Raw genomic sequence first — 19,494 nt, forward strand, 5'->3', positions numbered from 1 at the left:
AAGGCTTTCTGCTTAACAGAATATAATGAAACACTACACTTTACCTTCAAAAATACTGTACATTGTAACCAGATCAGAGACAGGAAACTACTTACCATGGTCTTACAAAGTCGGTGGTGACAGAAACAAGTCTGATTTATATGATGTTTTATTGATGCATAAGAAACGTTCAGTATACCTCCAGTACAGAATGAGCTATTGCAAGTGAATCCTTGAACAAAGTTCTCCTCAACTGGAATCAGACTTGGATATTTGGCTTTCTTATTGGTAGAAAGCAGATAAAATATTTCTCTCTTTCCATAGAAATGATGTTTGGATAATTTGGAGAACGAGCTTTTACTCCTGGACTGAATCACTAAGACCAACATCGGTTAATTCTGTATGGATAATTTCTCCAAAATTATGAATCTGGTGGTTATCCGTTTTTTGAAACTTCTTTGAAATGTATTGATTAATTTTGATAAGAGAAGGTTTTCTCCAGAAATTACTGAAGAATGTTTCTGTATCTTTTAAAATGGCGGACAGATAAAAGGGGACTCGATCTCAACCACAAAATCATTAAAACACATTTTTCTGCAGCTATATGTAATCCAATACGACGTTGCTTTCATTATCATGTGACATGAATATTTTACTTGATAATTCAAGATGAAGTTGCTTCGATTATCACGTAAAACTAATATTTCACTTACTTCAAATCGAAGTAACAAAACCCTGACTTTCCTTCATATTATCAAAATCGACTTTACTGTGCTTTCGTTTTACAAGGATGACAATACTTCATACACATGAACCTTAAAATGAATGAAAGTTAGCAGGATTTGAGATTCTTCTCAGTAAAAGAGGTTAAGAAAATACATGCTCGAAAGGTATTTTCCTGTAATTGCACTATTTTGAATTTAAATAAGACCTTTCAATAAATTCACAAAGTCGCCATGTTGTACAGTATGTAAATGACAATTAACGTCATAAAATGTAAAATTTTGGAAACAATAGAAATAGGTCGAGAAAAAATATAAAGTTTAGCAAAAATAAATGTAGAGTATCAAAACATTAAAATTTATTGTTTGGAAAAATGACTAAAGGTATCTCCAATTTTGATTTCCATATGCTGAATATTTTTATATGACCTGATAATAGTATCAAATCCTAACTTACGTATTCAATATTACTCTTACTTTTCCACGACACACAGCGACCATCAGGGATCTCTCTCTTGCTCTTTATATGCAGTACTTAGGGAAATAATACAGTATAAACACCACGGATTATAATGTTATTGATAAATTGAAATCATTGGACAATAACAATACAGAACAATCTTATAGTGATGTTTCCTTCGTTCTTCAATTGCTTAGCAAAAACATGTCTCAAGCGTCATAGGTTTACCAACAGCTTGAAAAGTTACGTGGAAGCTGGGTTGAAACCAGGCGTTTGTGATACCAGCGTGGGTACTAAACCCGATTTGTTTGAATCTTAGCAATCAGAAGTTCAACTAAATTTGTCGCTGACTGTCCAGAGGTGACTACTCTACCACCGAATCACTACGTACCTTATAATGATACAAGTTTCAGCTGAATTATGTATAAATACTCTATAACTGCTACAAATATATATCTGAACATGTGTGTTATTGCACGTACTTGGAACAAAGGTAGCACGTAAAATAAAAAATGGAAGTAGGTAGCAGGGATACTAAAGTTGAACACTTCCAAAATTCAGGACATGTAAGTTGGACGTTAAAACAATACAGTATATTCGTCTTAAAACTGTGAAACAAACATAACGGAAAGATTTGGTGCCCGTATACCTGATGAAAGTAAGACTAGAAGTTTTCAACATACTTTGTTATTAGAGTTTTACGGCAGTTACGCCATAAACGGCCTTGATAGAACATCCAGAAATGAAGCAGATGAGATTTCGAAGGATATTTTGAATGAGCAAAATATTTTACCGTGGCGAAAAAAAGAGGGGCATTTTCCTGCTGAAATTTGTGATCGCATATTGTCGAACTGAATAAAGTCAACAACCAGCACGGAATTGTAATTTAAAAGACGCAATATAAAGGAAAATGATCCTGAATCACCAGTGAGAATACACCCAGATGTTTTTAATCTTTGTGGTAATAAACATATGTCAGGATAGATGAATAAGATATGCATTGTAAAGTAGATTTCACTTCTAACTGTTTTGCGTGTACAACCTGTGCCTTAAAATGTCGTTTACGCTCATGGTAATAACATTTTGAGCTACGTCCTCTGAAATTATACTAAATGAAAATACTTTTTTCGTGGTTCTCCTTGACTCGTCCTGCATTGGGAAAGAATGCTATCTAATTTTTCAATCGTATTTACTAATGATTGTCAAATCACATACTATGTCACATCAATACCAATTCAGAGAAAAACTTGTATTCTAGAATATCAAATACACAAGGGCTTTACTTTCATTAAATATTTCCTTTGGTATAATTTCACACTTCAAACACAGACTATTATTCACATATATTGGATTTGTACAAGGAGCAGTGTTCTGCCTTATCTAGTAGGAGAATGTACTACAGAGAAACCGGCTCAAACTTCAATCTATACTTTGTGGTGTACTGCAATTTTTAACAAAAATATAACATCTTCTTTGTAGCTTCAGATTCTTGGAATTGAATCTGAATCAATCATTCCAGAAATTTGTAATGTGATCAATGTTTGCAAACACATGTTTCCAATGCTTGTAGGACAATTGTCAAAATATACTTTTTTTGTGATTTTTATTCAATGGCACTTTCTATTCTTATTTATTTGAATATGTTATCATAATATTATATTAGCGCATATTTGTTTATTTTAACCTATACTTTGTACCTTTCTCTGTTGTCGTTATGATTTGACATGAGTATGCGGGGGTGAGCTGATAAATTCTCAGCCTCACCAAGAAAACAAGTAGATAGGAAGCGAAGCTTGGTGTTTTTATTCAACATATTCCCCTTGTAGTACAATGCATTTTTCACAACGGTGCTGCAGTGCTTGCAGGAGAGACAAATAGAAATCGGATAAATACTCTGCAAACCAGGCCTCTGATTGAGAAATGACGTCATCGGCGCCATTGAAATGCATTCCCTTTAAAAACATTTTTAATTTAGGAAAGAGATAAAGGTCTGATGGAGCCAAACCAGGTGAATAAGGTGGATTTCCCTGTATTGGAAACCGTAGGTCCTCCAATTTTTGCAATGTCATACTGCCTTGTGTGAGGGAGCATTGTCCTGAATGAAGATTACCTCTTTTGACAGCTTTCCACGTCTCTTCTTCTTTAGTGCTGCTTTCAGTTTGTACAGAAGAGATGTATAATAAGTTGAACTGCTGGCTTAACCCGATTTCAGATAATCCAGCAATAGAATTCCTTCACAATCCGAGAAGATCGTAGCAAAGACCTTAGCAGAGGAACGCTGTGTCCTAGCCTTCTTCGGACGTGGAGAACCGCCGTGGCGCCATTCCGCCGATTGCTGTTTTGTCGGGGGATCGTAGAAATATAACCAGGTTTCATCCACTGTTACCAGCCGTTGCAAAAAAAAAAAAAAAAAAAAGGCCTTATCCGCTTGAAATTGGGTCAGAACTGCCTTATTTGCCTCCACCCGTTCGCGCTTCTTATCTGCGCTCAAGAGTTTCGCAATCCATTTTGCCGCAATCACAGCAGCTTCTCACATTATAAGCCTCATAAACGTATATAACTTTTACATCAATCTCTCTTCGGACCTGGGTAGACTGATAACTTATCAACCTACCATCGTATTAGTATTTTAATAAAAATCACTTAAATGTAACACGGAATGATATTTTGTTTCAAAGTTGCGCATCATCCAGTCTGGTAAAAATCAATGGGGAATAAATAAATAAACTATCGGAACAAGTAGTTTGCGAAATTAATCAAAATTGTAATATAAAAGTACGGTTAAAAAGAAAATATTGACTATTCAGAAAATTATGACTTTTCTATTAACTCTGTGTATCACGGATACTGAGTATAATCTCCTTTGATCTCTTAGGTAATTGTGAAAGTAATTATCAAACGCACAAACACGTACTAGATACAAAATACATTTTTAAAAAATAGAGAAAATGTCATGTACTATATAAGAAAACTTGCGTGTTATTTCAGTTTTAACAAACGAACTTAGTCATACGATAGGTAGGTACACAATCGGAATTTTGATACTAGCAATCCAATTGACTGGGAAATAATTGAGAAACCTACTAGTAATCCAGCAAGAACCTGATGCACTATGTATATTTCAAGAAATAGAAATAAATTAAAAGGCAAAAATGTCTCTATGAAAAGTAATTTTCATATGTTTGTCAGTTATTTATGTTAATAAAATGTTTAACTTGCACTATTTAAATTACAAATGTATCTCTTATCTATAAGGTAACCAAGAAAGTTCTGTCGCTTTTCATCCACCATCATCAAACATCGGTATGTCAGCTAAGACGTACCTGGAAGATCCAAAATAGTTCCAATGAGCATCAATGATTTTCTGTCAACATTGTGGAAAGCCATGGACTCCATGGCGGTTGAACTTGGTGGGCCTGATGCGAAGAAGGTATCAAGTGCATTTTCAACCTTTACTAGGGATTTGTACTGGCATTGTACAACAAATGGAACAGATGATAATTGGACGGTGCAATATCCGGGAAGTATGACGTATACAATAGTGTTTCCCGGGTCATTCTAGCCACGTGGGGCTTAACGTTGTCCTGTAACAGGAGGACCCGTATGCGATTCAGAAGATCTGGCTCCAGAGTTTTCAGTTTTTCTTGAACAGGGCTCAACTCCGCACAGTACATAGTTGCATTGATGCTCTGACTAGCTGGTAGTAGTTCCCGGTGCACGATGCCACGAACAGTCCACCAAACACACAGGAGGACATTCTCATGCAGTGCTGTTTTCGGCTGTTTTGGAACCTGTTCATGGGATGCTAACCAATGATGAGGACGCCGTGGAGCTTCGTTCAGGACCCACTTCTCATCACATGTCAACAGCCTATTCAGAAATGGCTCCTTCCCCAGACGAGACAGCAAAGAAACACAGGTCTCTGCTCGCGTTGCCTTCTAGCCCGGAGTCAAATCATGTGGGATCCATCGACCCAACTTTTAGTACTTCCCAAGTCGATGAAGGTGGTGCCGAATGGCTTCTCCACTCACACTAAATTGTAGTTCCAGTTCCTCACAGGTCTGTCCACTGTTCGCCTCAATTGCTGCCTGAAGAAACCATTTTGTAGATGCGTTGGTATTCCGGTACCTGGTGCGTTTTCGAGTATTTGTTCACAGTCCTTAAACTTGTTAAACCACCGATGCACTGTGCGCGTAGGATGGCGCACATCCTTACCAAAGGCCTGGCATAACTTCCGTCCAGCTGCAGCGGCGTTTGACTCCAGTTTGAACACGTACAGCATACACGCCCTTATGACGCTCTGAGGAGGTCCCATGTTCACTGTGTCCTCACGCAAGTTCACGGTGTAACTGAACTGCCACAATCAGGCATTATGTTGGATATACCCACACCAACGACTGACCTTTGCCTTATCTCCATTCGGATTCAACTCACGGTGTAAGGGGCAATTAAAGACAGAGTTCCACAAAAACCGACAGAACTTTCTTGGTTTCCTTTAGAGAAGAATATTTAAGAAAACAGTAGTGTTTTGGAAGGTTACTTGATAGAGATTTTTGCGCTTACGTTTCTTCAATGTCATTTCGATGCTAGAAGGAAAGCGAAATATGAAAACTGGGTAATTTTGAATGTTTCCATGAAGTCAAAAACACGTTTTTTTTTAAATATTGTCAACCCCCTTTTCCGTGCCTTCTATAGCAAATGCGTAGCTCAAAAACGCATTGAGATTGTCCTCCGAACATTCTCTATAATGTCCGGGAAAATTCAGTAACTAATTCCAAGAAAATAAACACATGCCAAGTTTCATTAATAAACATTGTATTTTCAGTAAAAGATTTTGTTATTAAAGTGTACTGTGTGTTGTGTAGAGAATTAACAAAACGTTATCAGATCACAACCCGCGAAGTCTGACTATTTTCCCTATTTGACGACAATGATCGGATAGCAAACACATACCTTCAGAATTGATGTTGATGATGGTCCTCAGGAAGCAAAGGTGCAGCAGTGCTAACTCCAACCACTTGTAATGATAATGCTACCAAGATGTTCAAACGTAGAATCGTTGTAGAAATTATACTGTAGACCAGTTCACCATAGCTAGTGAATATTCTCTAAATAAATCTCGTCGAATCGTAATACTTGGAAAGCTAGTCCTTAACTGATTGTCTGAGACTGCTCTTCGTCGAATTAATGAACTGAGAGTCTCTTCTTCGAATGATCACCTTCCAATCTTGGTAGGGTATTTATTTCCAACATGTCAATTCCCAAACTACCACCTTGCTTCACGTCACTCCATATGTTTGCTATCTCATTGCCGAAATTTACATTTCTGCAATGATCATCAAATAGACAAAATCTCCAGACGTCTATCTCCGTAATCTGACAATTTTGTCATATCCTAAAATTTGTGTTGATGTTAACAATGAACAAATAACAAAATAAATATTACAACGACTCTCACAATATTCCTGACTCTGCATTACTTCTTTGTTGTCCTTCGTAATCAAAACATTGCGCATTCACACGTCTGTATTTACATCTGACATAAACCAAAATAATACTCGGACAACATAATTTTGAAATCTATTTTCTTAACCTAATTCTGCGTTGTTGTAATTTCTTGACTCTTAATTTTACCTTTTAATTTTGTCTTTAATTTTGTCACATTCATTTATCCCTATTTGAGCCAATTATTAAAAATTTTAAAATATTAATCCATTTCACTTTACTTCCTCAACAATATTTATACAATGCAGTGTATGCGAAAAAAAAATAGAACAATATTATTTGCTAAGATATATTTACCATGAATATTAATACCTCAAAATATTGCAGCATAGACCCGGACAATTGGAACTATTACTCTCTTCTAGTTGGTTCAATATATTTTGGCACTGGGATTAGACACGACGTTGTAGCTAGTAGATACTATCCGGAACCAACTAAACATGATATTGCAGTAGTAAAGGTAATCATTTACTTCTAGTGAGTAGCAAAATTATTCTCATACTAAGCCAGTATATTTCTATCGTAGTAGCGACATACTTCTAAATGCATGAATTTAACTATACATTTAATTGAAACATCAATCAAAACATTTGTCTAGAGCGAACTAGATATTATTCAATAATTTGGAGCATGAATGACCAAAAGGTGATTATTTTATGCGTATTCCAAAGAACATTGTTGTCAGTGGTATATTTTTACTTGGTGATACTTTAATATGAACATTTATTAAACATTTTCTTAATTGTAAATTGTAGAGTCTTTAGACTTCATGGGTTGTGGCTGATGGACCGTACAATCAGAAATTAAGAGAATATTTTAGTCTATTTAAGGAGAGTAATTAAATTAATCTTTATTGCATATAAAACTAAAAAACCTAAATAACGTGCTAAGCGTCACTATAAAGAATATACTTTACTAATAAGTAATTAATATTAATATAATTTACTAGCAGTTACACAATGAACTAAAGCACAATTTGAATATGTTCTCATATCTTTTGTCTCTGACTTAAGGATAATTTATATATTTAAACTATGCCATTCAGAAAGAAAGCTAATACAAATTTGAACATGGTGCGGAAATTTGATTATAAATAGGTAATGAAATGAATGGTATCCTGAAGAAAATCTGACCAAAGTGAAATCAATCATAGCTAAAACGTACACACATTATTGTCTAATTGTCCTTGAAATCATGAATTCAAAAATAACTTTAATTAAAAATGACATGCTCTGGATGATGCCCATAAGTTGGCAGTATCCATGGATACAGTTGCTTTTTTTTTTACACATTGCCATCTGGCTTGAAATACTTCAAACTATCTTTAGAAAATATCATATACTCTTCGAATTATAATTTTTAGTCTAACTAAACACGAGATTAGAATATGGAATGTTTATAATGTTCAATACTCAAACTTTAATTCGGTTCCAAATATTATAATTTTATATATTTAAGTTGAAATTTTACCTTAAAAGAATGTTTGGAATTTTCCTAAGCTTAAGTTTATAAGATGAAATATAAAAATTGTTACTCATCCTATTTACAAATGCCTAAGCAAGCGCTGAATGGAACTTTAAAAAAATAACAAAGCGCAGAATAAATTACTCTAATAAATATATGTTAAGGAGTGGTTACTTAATATATTTCATTCGTTTAAGGCACTTGAAGTGAAAAGCTGGTTCATATTTTGGGAATTATATATCAAGAAATGTTTCAAAGTCATTGATTTTTCTCCTTCCATACACATAAAGTCTTGAACGTAAAATCGAATAAAATTTTAGTATCTTAAAATGCATTATTGTAAATAATCTAACTATTTCTTTAATTGAACAGTAATTCTTAAAAAAGTATTATCTGTAAAACCGGCATGCCAAAGTAAATATAATGCTATTACATAGAAGTGACTTCAAACGTTTAATTTTTTACTTTTCTCTGAGTACCAAGTTTCATGAAAATCAAATTCCATTTACGACAGAATAACCTCTAACACGACTTCTGCTCTTCCCTCTCCTCGATCGTAGAGCACCTATAAAATCTTAACCATGCGAGGCAGAATTAATGTCGATTTGTTTTTCTAAAGAAATGTCTACTTCCCCTTGGCCTTGGGAAATTATTGGAGATTACATAATTAGTTTTATTACTATAACTATCCCAGATTTGTGAGTGTGATTTCCATCTTCATTAACTGCACCAATCTCACTGAACCATAACAATTCATGCTGCAATGCAAAATGCGTCTTCAACAACACTACCTATTAATAATATTTGAAAATGTGATATTGAAGAATAGTTATTTCTGTAGTTACGAATAGAATAAAGGACAGTTAATTTTATTAAATTAGAAGTCAATAATTTCAATAAGTTAAAACTACAGACATTCCATGTATATGTATGGCTGTAAAATGAAAGAATTGAAACGAATCGTTCAATATTGTCAAGTAGTATTATAAGAAAACAGTTAATATCAAACGCAAAGTAATACATAACATGCTTACACCGAGACGTCATAATGTTTCTGTTTTCAGTCGGGGCGGGAGAGCCCGGTTAAACATTCAGGAAACAGAAAATTAACCGATTTTGTATGTATGCGCCTTACCTGAAACAAAATATGTTTTTCCGATTCCACTGCGCCTATTTTTACGATTTAAAGCTTGTTCCATTCAGTTCGAAATGTTATTCTATATGTAGCATCAAAGGGGGCGCGAGAAGTGGGGCGTATCGGGTGAATTCGGTACCCCGGTTGCAATATCCGTCTCTGGGGACAGGAGACGATTAAATATTAAAATAAATCATATCAGAGTTCTTCAAGACACGTCTCTGAAGTCTGTCATCTTGAAACAGAGTAGCGCAAGTGGGATTATAAAGACTGTACTTTATCCAAACTTAGCACATTTTTGGTATAATTACTGTATGATGCAAGATCTATATACTTGTAGTTTAATCACTCCCTTTTTACCAACTAGGTAAATAAGAATTCCTCTAAACTAGAAAATAATATATTAATTTATTATGCACAAAGTAACACTACTACATTTCTACCCCTTATTAACCGCATCAATTGTCCATACATTTCGATTTTGAAAGGTATTGTTATTATTGCTCGTTAGGACAATATCTACACATTGTTTCACTATAGAAGGAGTAGAACGTACAGAAAACTTTAGAAAAACTTATCACCGCCAATACAACTGTTGTACCATATAGTATTATCCTTTCGCTGCTAATATTAAAAATGTACAGACACTTACCGGTATCTCTTATATATGAAGACAATTCACAGCTAAAGACAATGATTAAGAAAAAATCTGAAATTCAAGAACCATGATTTGACAAAGGAAGATGGAAAGGTATTTTGGTCCAGCGCTGAATTTTCTTTTATTATTCAGAAAGAAAAGCAAAGAAGGAATAATTGTCTCATGGAAACATTTTAGACACATACTGACACAAAATAGAAATATGGACAAAGTCAAAAAAAATACTAAAGATAGAAAATCCGAATTTCAAAAATGTCGATATTTTATTTCCCCCTTTGACTTTGTCAGAGTTAATTCAAAGATAATGCATTAAATCGAACTCAAGACTCTATGGATTCTTTGGAACTCTTATATTCGTAGATGTTGCTTACAAATTGAATCAAAGAGTTCTTCAGACTATCTTTCATTAACGTGTGCAGCACACAAACCTGGAATGAAAACTGAAATTTCAAATACTGAAACTAAGAGAGATGACATCACACTCTGTGCACTAATCACACTTACTTTGAATGAACTTTACTTGCTATACTAAGTGATGTTTAAAGAGAGTGTGGAAGCAAGCAGGGCCGTAATTTGAGGAGGGCAGGGAGGGCAACCCGCAGGGAAGCTTCCCGCCGTACGAAGGGGCCCATTTTAGAACAAAATGTTATTACTCCATATACGATACGAACATGAAATTATAAATGAAGCATCAAACAGGTTCAGTACATTACATAAACAAAGGTAAGTAAAACAAAAATGAGCCATAGGCCCATTTCAGTAAAAAGAAAAAGTCTACTATTAGGGGCCCTAGAAATAATATTTATTAGTATTGCTTTCAGATTTGTAAATATTGTCTCCTTAATTAATTTGTCATGTATGGTACTAGTATGGTAACTAACGGCCTCGCAGACTTTGCCGTGCGGGAGGGCCCAGGGGCCCCGGAGGACCCATAAGGAGTAAGAGAAAGATGGAAAAAGGAATCCCAAGAATTAGAAAAACAACTTTTTCTAAAGGGCCCAAATACACATATCAATGCTTCCCTCCCCTGGAAGTTACGGCGCAGGAAGCAAGTGAATGGTGTAGGTCGATCTCTTAATCATAAAACAAATAAGGGCCCTTGAAACCCGTGTCAAGTTAGACCAACCACCAACACTAAAACGACCAAAATATATCTCAAAATAATGGGCTTTTTATGGCTAATTAGTTGCTCTACTCCCAATATTTGGGCTCCTAACGTTTAGCGGGAAATTGGAATCAAAATAGGCGAGTCTAGCTTGACATCAAGCTAGAACACCCCCCCCCCCCATACGATTACAATGGTCCTTGTATAAATCCCTTATATAAATCACCCTTTTTATTTATTTTTTTCTAAATTTATATTTTCAAGCACGAAAGGATAAAAATTTAAAGTACATTGAACTTTTGGTAACGTCAACGCGGCCAAAGTTATCATTTATTATATAACCTATAATATTAGAACTATAATAAAGAAAGAATGACACTTTTACGTTTATTGGCTTAGGATTCATAAGCCAAAAACTACGTGCTTGAGAAATTTCAGAAAGGCGTACTGCTTATTTAAAATGTGGGAAACTAGCAACTAGAGTTTTGGGACTGTTTTAGTGTAATATCAATACATATAACATTCTAACAGGTTTAATATCTTCTTTAAAAAAAAAAAAAATCTTTAAGTTTGATCAATTTTTGTCGTAATTGCACTCTATTAGGGCTATTTATTCAAAAAGGCGTAAACCCTGCATCTGCATTTTGTTTTGCAGGATAACAATATCAGTAAATTATATTTCAATAGATTTCATCTTCCTTTTAAAACGTTTATCTTAAACATTAATTTCAATGGACACATAGGCCTACATACAGAAATATTGTGCGAAAGTCTACTTTCACGGTTCTTGCGCACCCCCTGGCAACGACACTGTTTACGAAATATTTATCAAACTAGCCGGACTTCCAAACCTATTGATACTTACCGGAAATTGCAACGAAATGAAGTCTCAAATCACTAAATATCTTTTTCTTCATATTAAATGATTCAATCATATGATTCTACAGAAATTGTGCGCAGTCCGATGACGTTTGAAGCTTCATTGCGCATCTCTGATATTGTATATAGTGACAATATACATATTGTTTAAAGCTTATGAATTTTGCAACAACCTTTATTCGAACACTTTTTTTTTTTTTCATATTTCTAGTCTGTTACCCCAAGTACCCCAGTTTCTCAGTGTTGCCAACTAATTGTAAATGAGAAGTTGTAAAGCAGGTTCCGTACGATGAGACGTTTATACATCAAGCTCGGCAGAAACATCACACGACACTATAGCAAAAAGGCGTTGAGTGTTACCGTCTCCCAACCAGTCTAAGTTGTCAGTGTTATATGCATCCAGTGGTACGGAAACCATCTACCGCATTGTAATTATAGTTCGTTGGCAACACTGAACTATGTCTGGGTGCAAAGTGATATTATCAAAACCTTGCGCGAGTCACGTTCTAGCAATGAGCCAAAAAGGAACATGATCGCTTCAGGCGCTTACGCGTAACTTTCATTTTTATTCTGTCGAATATGCCATACATAAGGTCAAAAACACCAACAAACCGGCCCTTTATAGGGTCAAGTGGCGGGTTTGCCCGTGATTTGAAAACGGTTTCGTACTTCTCATAGCAAGAGCTTTCAGACGATATATAGGTTTTCCCCAGGTACTTGGTCCCGATATGGTATCATCCCTAGTTAGTGCAGCATATCGTGAAACCTTCCAATCTGTTTACTTTTTAGTACTTGCTTTCTACATTTTTCTTTAATTATTTTTCTTTAATTATTTTATTATCATTCTATCTCTAAAAGTAATAGTAACAATAGAGAATTGTAAAAAATGATCAAGGTGCTTGGAAGAATAGTCAACACAAACTTTAAGTCACTACTTTGTTTGGCAATACATCTAAATACCAAGTTTTGAAATTATTCCTAATGCAGGACTGTTGTAACATCATCGTTACTTGTCATAATTTGCTGGCATCAAATTAAATGGATTATAGTATTCACATTTTAGTTTTAAACACAAATATTTCCAAATCTTGTTTCCTTTCTCAATGGATTTTTTACAGTTTGAGTAGTCACCTTAGAGCATTGGAACATCTCTGTCCAACCGCTGATTTGTTTCTCTTACAGGAAATAAATTTCCAGCCTCCACATTCCTGATCCCGCTTCTGCCTCAGTCCGAAGGACTTAATCCATCATTTTCATTTTGCGTATAACGCATTGGATTCTGGATTGTAAGCGATTCTTGTACCTCCTTAGCTTCATTGTCCAAAATACTCGGCATATATCCCCTGCTGAATTTTTTCATCCTATATGATTCAGTTTTACAATCAAACTTAGTCACCAAAGACAAGATTTTAATACGTAGTAGGGTGGGTCGAAAAAAAACTATTTGCTCAATCGGAAAAGATGGACCCTGTATCCAAACGTGTTCCTGTAATTTTCTTTGAAATCGGATAATATTTTCAGTTCACTCATTGAGGTCAATGTTCTGTCGAATTGTCAAAATCATACTGTTTGGAACACTCTATATAAAATTCAGTTTACTTTTTTTATAGTTCTAAAGGACAGTAATTTTCTCGTAAGTAGTAGCAATACATAGAAGAAAGAAAATCGAAATTGGATAGTATCTTGAGTTCGCACATTGCATCTAGAAGACTTTTTATGTTTCGATATTTTCGTGAGGCTCTCGCTCTTTTCTGAACTTAGAAATAATCCAGAACTCAACACGTGGAAGTAGTTGCACTTCGAATTCCACCCACACCCTTTCCAACCATTTAAGACGTTTCAAATTTATTATTTTTGTTATCACTTTGAAGTCATAATTCTTACAGAATTCCGGTATTACACAGAGAGACAATAGTGTAATCTTAATCTTAATAAAACCATCTTTGTTTAAGGAATTTCACACTTTTGTAGCAACCTCTGCTGCAAGTTTCTTGCATCTTTCCACGGATTGTCTGTGGCATGCAAATTTTAAGTAGCCAAACCCTAGTAGTTCCTTCGTCCTTAGAAATGATAAATATTCTGTGTTGTTGCATGTGCCATCATTGGTGGTCAGGAAAGTTTACATGTTGATGAATCTATCAGTTCTGTGTAGTCAGTAGCTTGAAAATTAAAACCAGATGGAAGAAAACTTCTCACTATTTTATTATGATGGTTAATTCCTAGATTTAACAACATTCTGAAATGTAATGCCTTTCTGTGTTTACTTTCATCCATCAACATTGCCGAAGGACTTTCCGAGTGTGAAAAGAAAGCGTTCTGCTGTATTACAAGATCGATAATCTCTAGTAAGAGTTCCAAAGACACCTTGATGTCTGGAACAGTTTTAACAGAGACACATTAATGTATGGGTTTTAACCATCTTTTACAGAAGCATTTTCTTTTAGACCAAACCAAACTGACGCGTACGTTTTCAAAATGAACGTTGCTAATGTTTTCAGCTAAAATGAAGTATGTCTTGTTGAAATATACAATCTGAAAAAAATATTGGCTATAATTAGCCACCTTCAATGACATATAGTGCCTGTATCTTTTACTGAAAGATAACTTGGAGACTTACAACATCAAGAAGATATCTTTTATATTTACTTAAGTCATTTTTTATCTCGGAAATATCTTCGGATGATATTATCTCATAACCAACAATAGGAAGCTGCTCACTGTGTTTCAATTGTTTGCCGATAGTTCCAAAAACTGATCTAGGGCCTGAAGTATTACCACCTACATGCTCAAATAAGTGTCTCCAAGAAAAATCACTAAAATGTAATAATCAAATGAATGGCTAGCGTTGTTTTCCCAAATTTCACCTGAATAATGTCACTTTTCCAACACTATTACTTCTTATGCCAACAGAGCCGATTGAACAAGATAAATTAAGTCAAATCCATTATTATTTTAATAAGAAGGAATACTCTCAGATATATTCTCTGCAGATCCACTTCTAGACCTACATGACCAATAAAACTTACTATCAGTCTCTTGAAGGAAGAATATATGATCCTCTTTCCCATATTCGGTGGTACATTTTATTACCTATCTTTTCTTGCACTAGAGCTTCATCTTTCCTACCATGAAAATATATAGAGATAGGTGACATTTCAAATATATTTTGTAATGTCCTTCTCTCATTTGCTGCATTTCTCTCCTAATTTTACTGTTATCTATAGCCAAGGATATGTCCCATCTGTAATTATAAACCAGTCTTTTAAAACACTGGAAGGAACTAATGCTGTTGTCCTATTAGATCAACCGAACCAATCACTTGCTAGAGCTGCTGCAGTCAGTTTCAATCATATTTTAGGTTGTGCTGGTGAACATTCTTCTTGTATGTTTCCTTCAGTGCTGTATTAAATAGTCTCCGTATCTCCTCGTTCACACAAAGCTCAGAAGATTGAATGCCACTATGGTACTGAAATGCTTCATGTTTCTTTGTCTCTTCCTTTATTCTAATTCTTGTACTTTCCTTCCACTCTACGTTACCCTTGAAACAAATTTTTAGCTTTGTTTGATCGTAAAGAAATTTCCCTTCAGTAATAAGTAAATTTTATTTTATAAGGAAGTTCCAAACAGTACGATCGTTTACAATTTGACGAAACCTTGACCTCGACACGCGAACTAAAGATACTACATGATTTCAAAAACTAATTACAGATACATGTTTTTGATACACGATCCAGTGTTTCCACCCTATTGGAATTTGATGTAGAAAAACTAGTTTTTTCGACCTATCCTAATAATATTAGTTCATCGTTTGAACTGAGTAGTAATCGTTCAATAATGAAACTCGATGAGAAAAATGTTACGTACGTCCTGAATGATAGTATTCCTATTCACTACTCTGGTGATCCCTCATCTTGCTCGTGTTCTGACCTATTTCTGTGGAGTTTCGCTTTTTTGACATCAAGAATGCACCTAGATTTATGTGACAATTACCATTTTTTCGTGGTCACTAAAGATGTACCTCCTAGAAATCGATCCCATCTCCGACGCTTTAACTGGAAGCTTATAACTTAAAATAATAAGAACTTTGGAAAAATATTATGAAGAATGAACGTTCTAGGGACCTTGTTGAAAGAATCGTAGCACAGAAATACGCTTATAGTTACCGCGAATGGGGCTGTTAAGATGTCCATGCTGAGCTGGTCAAATTTCGTTACTGGTTGAACCACGGGTTGAAGAAGAAATTTGACACAGTGGCAGGCCTTGTCTTCGGATGTGAACATAGGAATACATCCTGGTAAATGACGCATTTCATAAGTCACGGTCAGTACTCTCCATCCAGAGGGGACGATGTCCGGCAGAAACAAATCCTCTGGAAGCAACAGGGGTAGGACACCGTCATGTCCATCATGTCCGAGCCTTTAGCGTGGAAAACCAGGGTTTGATTTCCGGTGGATATTCTAATGGTTCGAATCGCACCTTAATCTTTCTGTCCACGTCTCACATAGCTTCGCTGATGAAAGGAACGGTAAACTGGAAATTAAATCAAAGCAAAACCCATCGTGTCCATGTGTGACTGTAGACCTCAGGGGAGATGAGTGACCTCTAAATGGTTTCCAAGCTCGCAGAAACTGTTGCCAAAGTACAATGCAGAATCTAGTCTTCAACTCTTTGAGTGATCCCTGCTAGGAGCACTAGAAGGGGTAGGTAAATGAAGTCGCTTTGCCAGGGTACGCCATAGGCTGGCTGCAATACAGAAAAATCACCTATCGTGGGGGAGAAAAACTACTAATATCATAGAAACCAGTGGTGACGAATTCCGTTTCAGCTTTTATTCCAACAATGGACGATTCAAGGTGAAGTGGCGGGTAGGAGAAACCTACAATGTTGAGTGTGTACAAAAGGTTTATATAGAAGGAGATGGTAATTTCATGTTGTAGAAGTGTATTTCGATTCCTGGTGTCAGTCCCTTGATAGAGATACCCAACCACATGAAGGTTGTGGATTAGGTGTCCATTCTGAGCAATAAGGTATTGCCGTTTGTCCCATTTTTGCGATATGGTCACACTTCAGATTCCTAGTATCAAGACAACAAGTACGCAGTTCACTGATTCTGCGTGAATGGTTTGCTGAATGTGTGGACATGCCATATCTTACCTCGACCACGAATTCGCCTAATCTCAACTTTATCCTTGAAAATTTGAGACATGTTTCAGCGGATCGTGAAGAGGAAACTTCAAAATTCCCCCCACGTTAGCTGCGCTGCGGGATTCGTTGGTTTGGGGATATTTCCAACTGAACTTGAACGTCATCATCTCCTACATTGACAGTATACCGCAGAAAATTGAAGATGTACTGCTTGCCAGTGGTGATGTAAGGCATTATTGACCAATAAAGTACGCACTTCGCATTTCGTTTTGGTTTGATTATGTTTATTCAACCAGTTTAACCCTCTTAAGCACTAAACCGTAAGTATTGCTGTTGTTTTTCGAGAAGGCGGTTATTGGCTCTGTTAATACTTTTAGTCCAGAATTTATTAGTGACGGATCAAACTTATGTGTTCGGAATTAGTTTGCAGTGTGTGTGAAATTATTGTAACCCACCTTAACTCAAATGAAAACTTGAAAACGGGAAAACTGGAAAAAATCCATATTATCTATATGTCGCCATATTTCCTCTACTGTTGATCAGTGTCATATTTCTTTAATTAATGGCAAGCGTTGAGCCACAGTTGTAACAGCTTGTCAGTAAACAAAGTCCTGAATACTATCTCTACAGAGATAGTCAACATTTTCAACAACTTCTTACTTGTATCACTGTCACCGTATACTATTTCTGTAAGACCATGTTAGAAGTTATTCCGTTTTCTCTCTGTCAATGTAGTTTCATCCTTCCTTCATTAATCGTTTAATACTTGATCAATGAATGATCTAAGTCCTGAGGTACGTTGCACAATACCTCTTCGGATGGTCTCAAAATCTGTTTAATCATATCTGGACACAGTTAAAATTTCTGTCAAAATGGCATGAAGTTCTGGTTCTTCCAACAATAAACCAAACAAGATCTTAACGTAGAGACGCAAGTAAGGAAAAACAGATCTGAATATACCGCCTAAGAATATTCATGGATATATTCATAGATATTATATTATGAAATATTCTGCTATATATTTATCTCGAAGTATAACATTTGAGCGAATAATATGTCACAATTAATGAAAATGACATTCTAATAGTATGACTAACAGATAAAATTAATTTCTTTAGGTACACCCACCATTTACGTACGATGGTTTTCATGTAGGACCAGCTGTACTCTATTCAGGACCAGAAATTCCTGTCAAAAAATGGATAACAATAATAGGATTTGGAACAACAGAAGTAAGATTCCATATATAGTTATTTAATTACAATAATTCAAACCTAAATTCAGAATAATAATATTAGACATTTTATATAAATTTAGATTATGAGTTACTTGTGTGTTAATCAAGTTTTAAAATTGCTATTAAGAAAACTGAAAACTGCACAGCTCTAATAGTGATTTTCAATAAATCACTATTACTAATACCATTCTCAAACTAAAGCCAACACAAAATAATTTGAAGCGAAGCAGATATGTTTGAGTCCACAAAACTCTGTGATAAATAATTGTTATAAGAAATAAATGTAAGTAAATACCATTCAATGTTATATCAAATGTACTAACATCTAATTATTACATGAATTATTCGAATCCATTTAAAAGAATGTTCGAATCAAGAATCCATTTCAAAGAATTTGCCTCAAACTGTGTTTTGGAGAGCAAGCTATTCGAGTACAATCTTCGCAATAGTAATTGAAATGTTGCACGAAATATTCCGACGTATCTTGTTGCAAGCAAGCTAAAATGTGGTCTCCTTGTGCGCGTACAAGTTTCGAAAGTAACTTTATAGATAGATAGATAGATAGATAGATAGATAGATAGATAGATAGATAGATAGATATGTCTCTGTTATTACAATGTGCTGTATGTTTCAAGATAGAATGACAGTAGAAGACGAATGAATGACTATGCCTGTTCAAGTAAAATTCTAATGTATGCATTAAAATGTGTATATAACAAGATATGAAGTGCAATATAACTCAAATATATAAGCACAATAAGGTTAATAATTCAAGTTATTTCAACGCGAAGTCGAGATGTTGATGGAGTATGATATTTATTTCGATTGGCAATGTGGAAATTTAACATTCAAACGCTCAAGATTTTGTACAATTTTAAACGTCAATAGGTGAGTAATTCCTCGTCAATGGCATTTCATGTCCTTATAATGTAAGCATTAAGGATACGTCATAATTGGTTTCTGTGACCTACATTTTCTATCTTCGTCTCAGCATGTTGGTGAAGCAGTGTCATAACCAGAGAGATAAGGCGACTCTGAGCCTCAGAGTAAGAGAGAATTTTGTGCAGTTTGTAATTTAACAAATTTTTGGCAGATGTTACAAAAGTTTTCTTTTCATCCCAAGACTGTAAACCATTTTGTGCCTTTCACATCGGTTTCCAATCTAATACAGTTGTAATTTAAGACTTGCTTATGGCAGTGTGTGT

General features: G+C 35.1%; 2 protein-coding genes across 2 annotated transcripts in view; one reads left to right on the forward strand and one right to left on the reverse strand.

Moving 5' to 3' along the window:
• LOC145683926 (chymotrypsin-1-like) overlaps positions 1-19,494 on the forward strand; it is a 100,578-nt gene that overhangs the window by 20,364 nt on the left and 60,720 nt on the right. Inside the window, exons 5-6 of the mRNA XM_081755610.1 lie at positions 6,994-7,126; positions 18,171-18,284. Coding sequence (XP_081611736.1) covers positions 6,994-7,126; positions 18,171-18,284 — 247 coding nt within the window. The remainder of the gene's footprint in view (positions 1-6,993; positions 7,127-18,170; positions 18,285-19,494) is intronic.
• Positions 1-19,494, reverse strand: part of LOC145683927 (uncharacterized) — a 64,798-nt gene that overhangs the window by 9,635 nt on the left and 35,669 nt on the right. The gene's annotated exons all lie outside the window — the stretch shown is intronic.

The sequence above is a fragment of the Thermobia domestica genome, chromosome 4 (assembly GCF_964235325.1).
Source record: "Thermobia domestica chromosome 4, izTheDome1.hap1.1, whole genome shotgun sequence".
NCBI lineage: Eukaryota > Metazoa > Arthropoda > Insecta > Zygentoma > Lepismatidae > Thermobia > Thermobia domestica.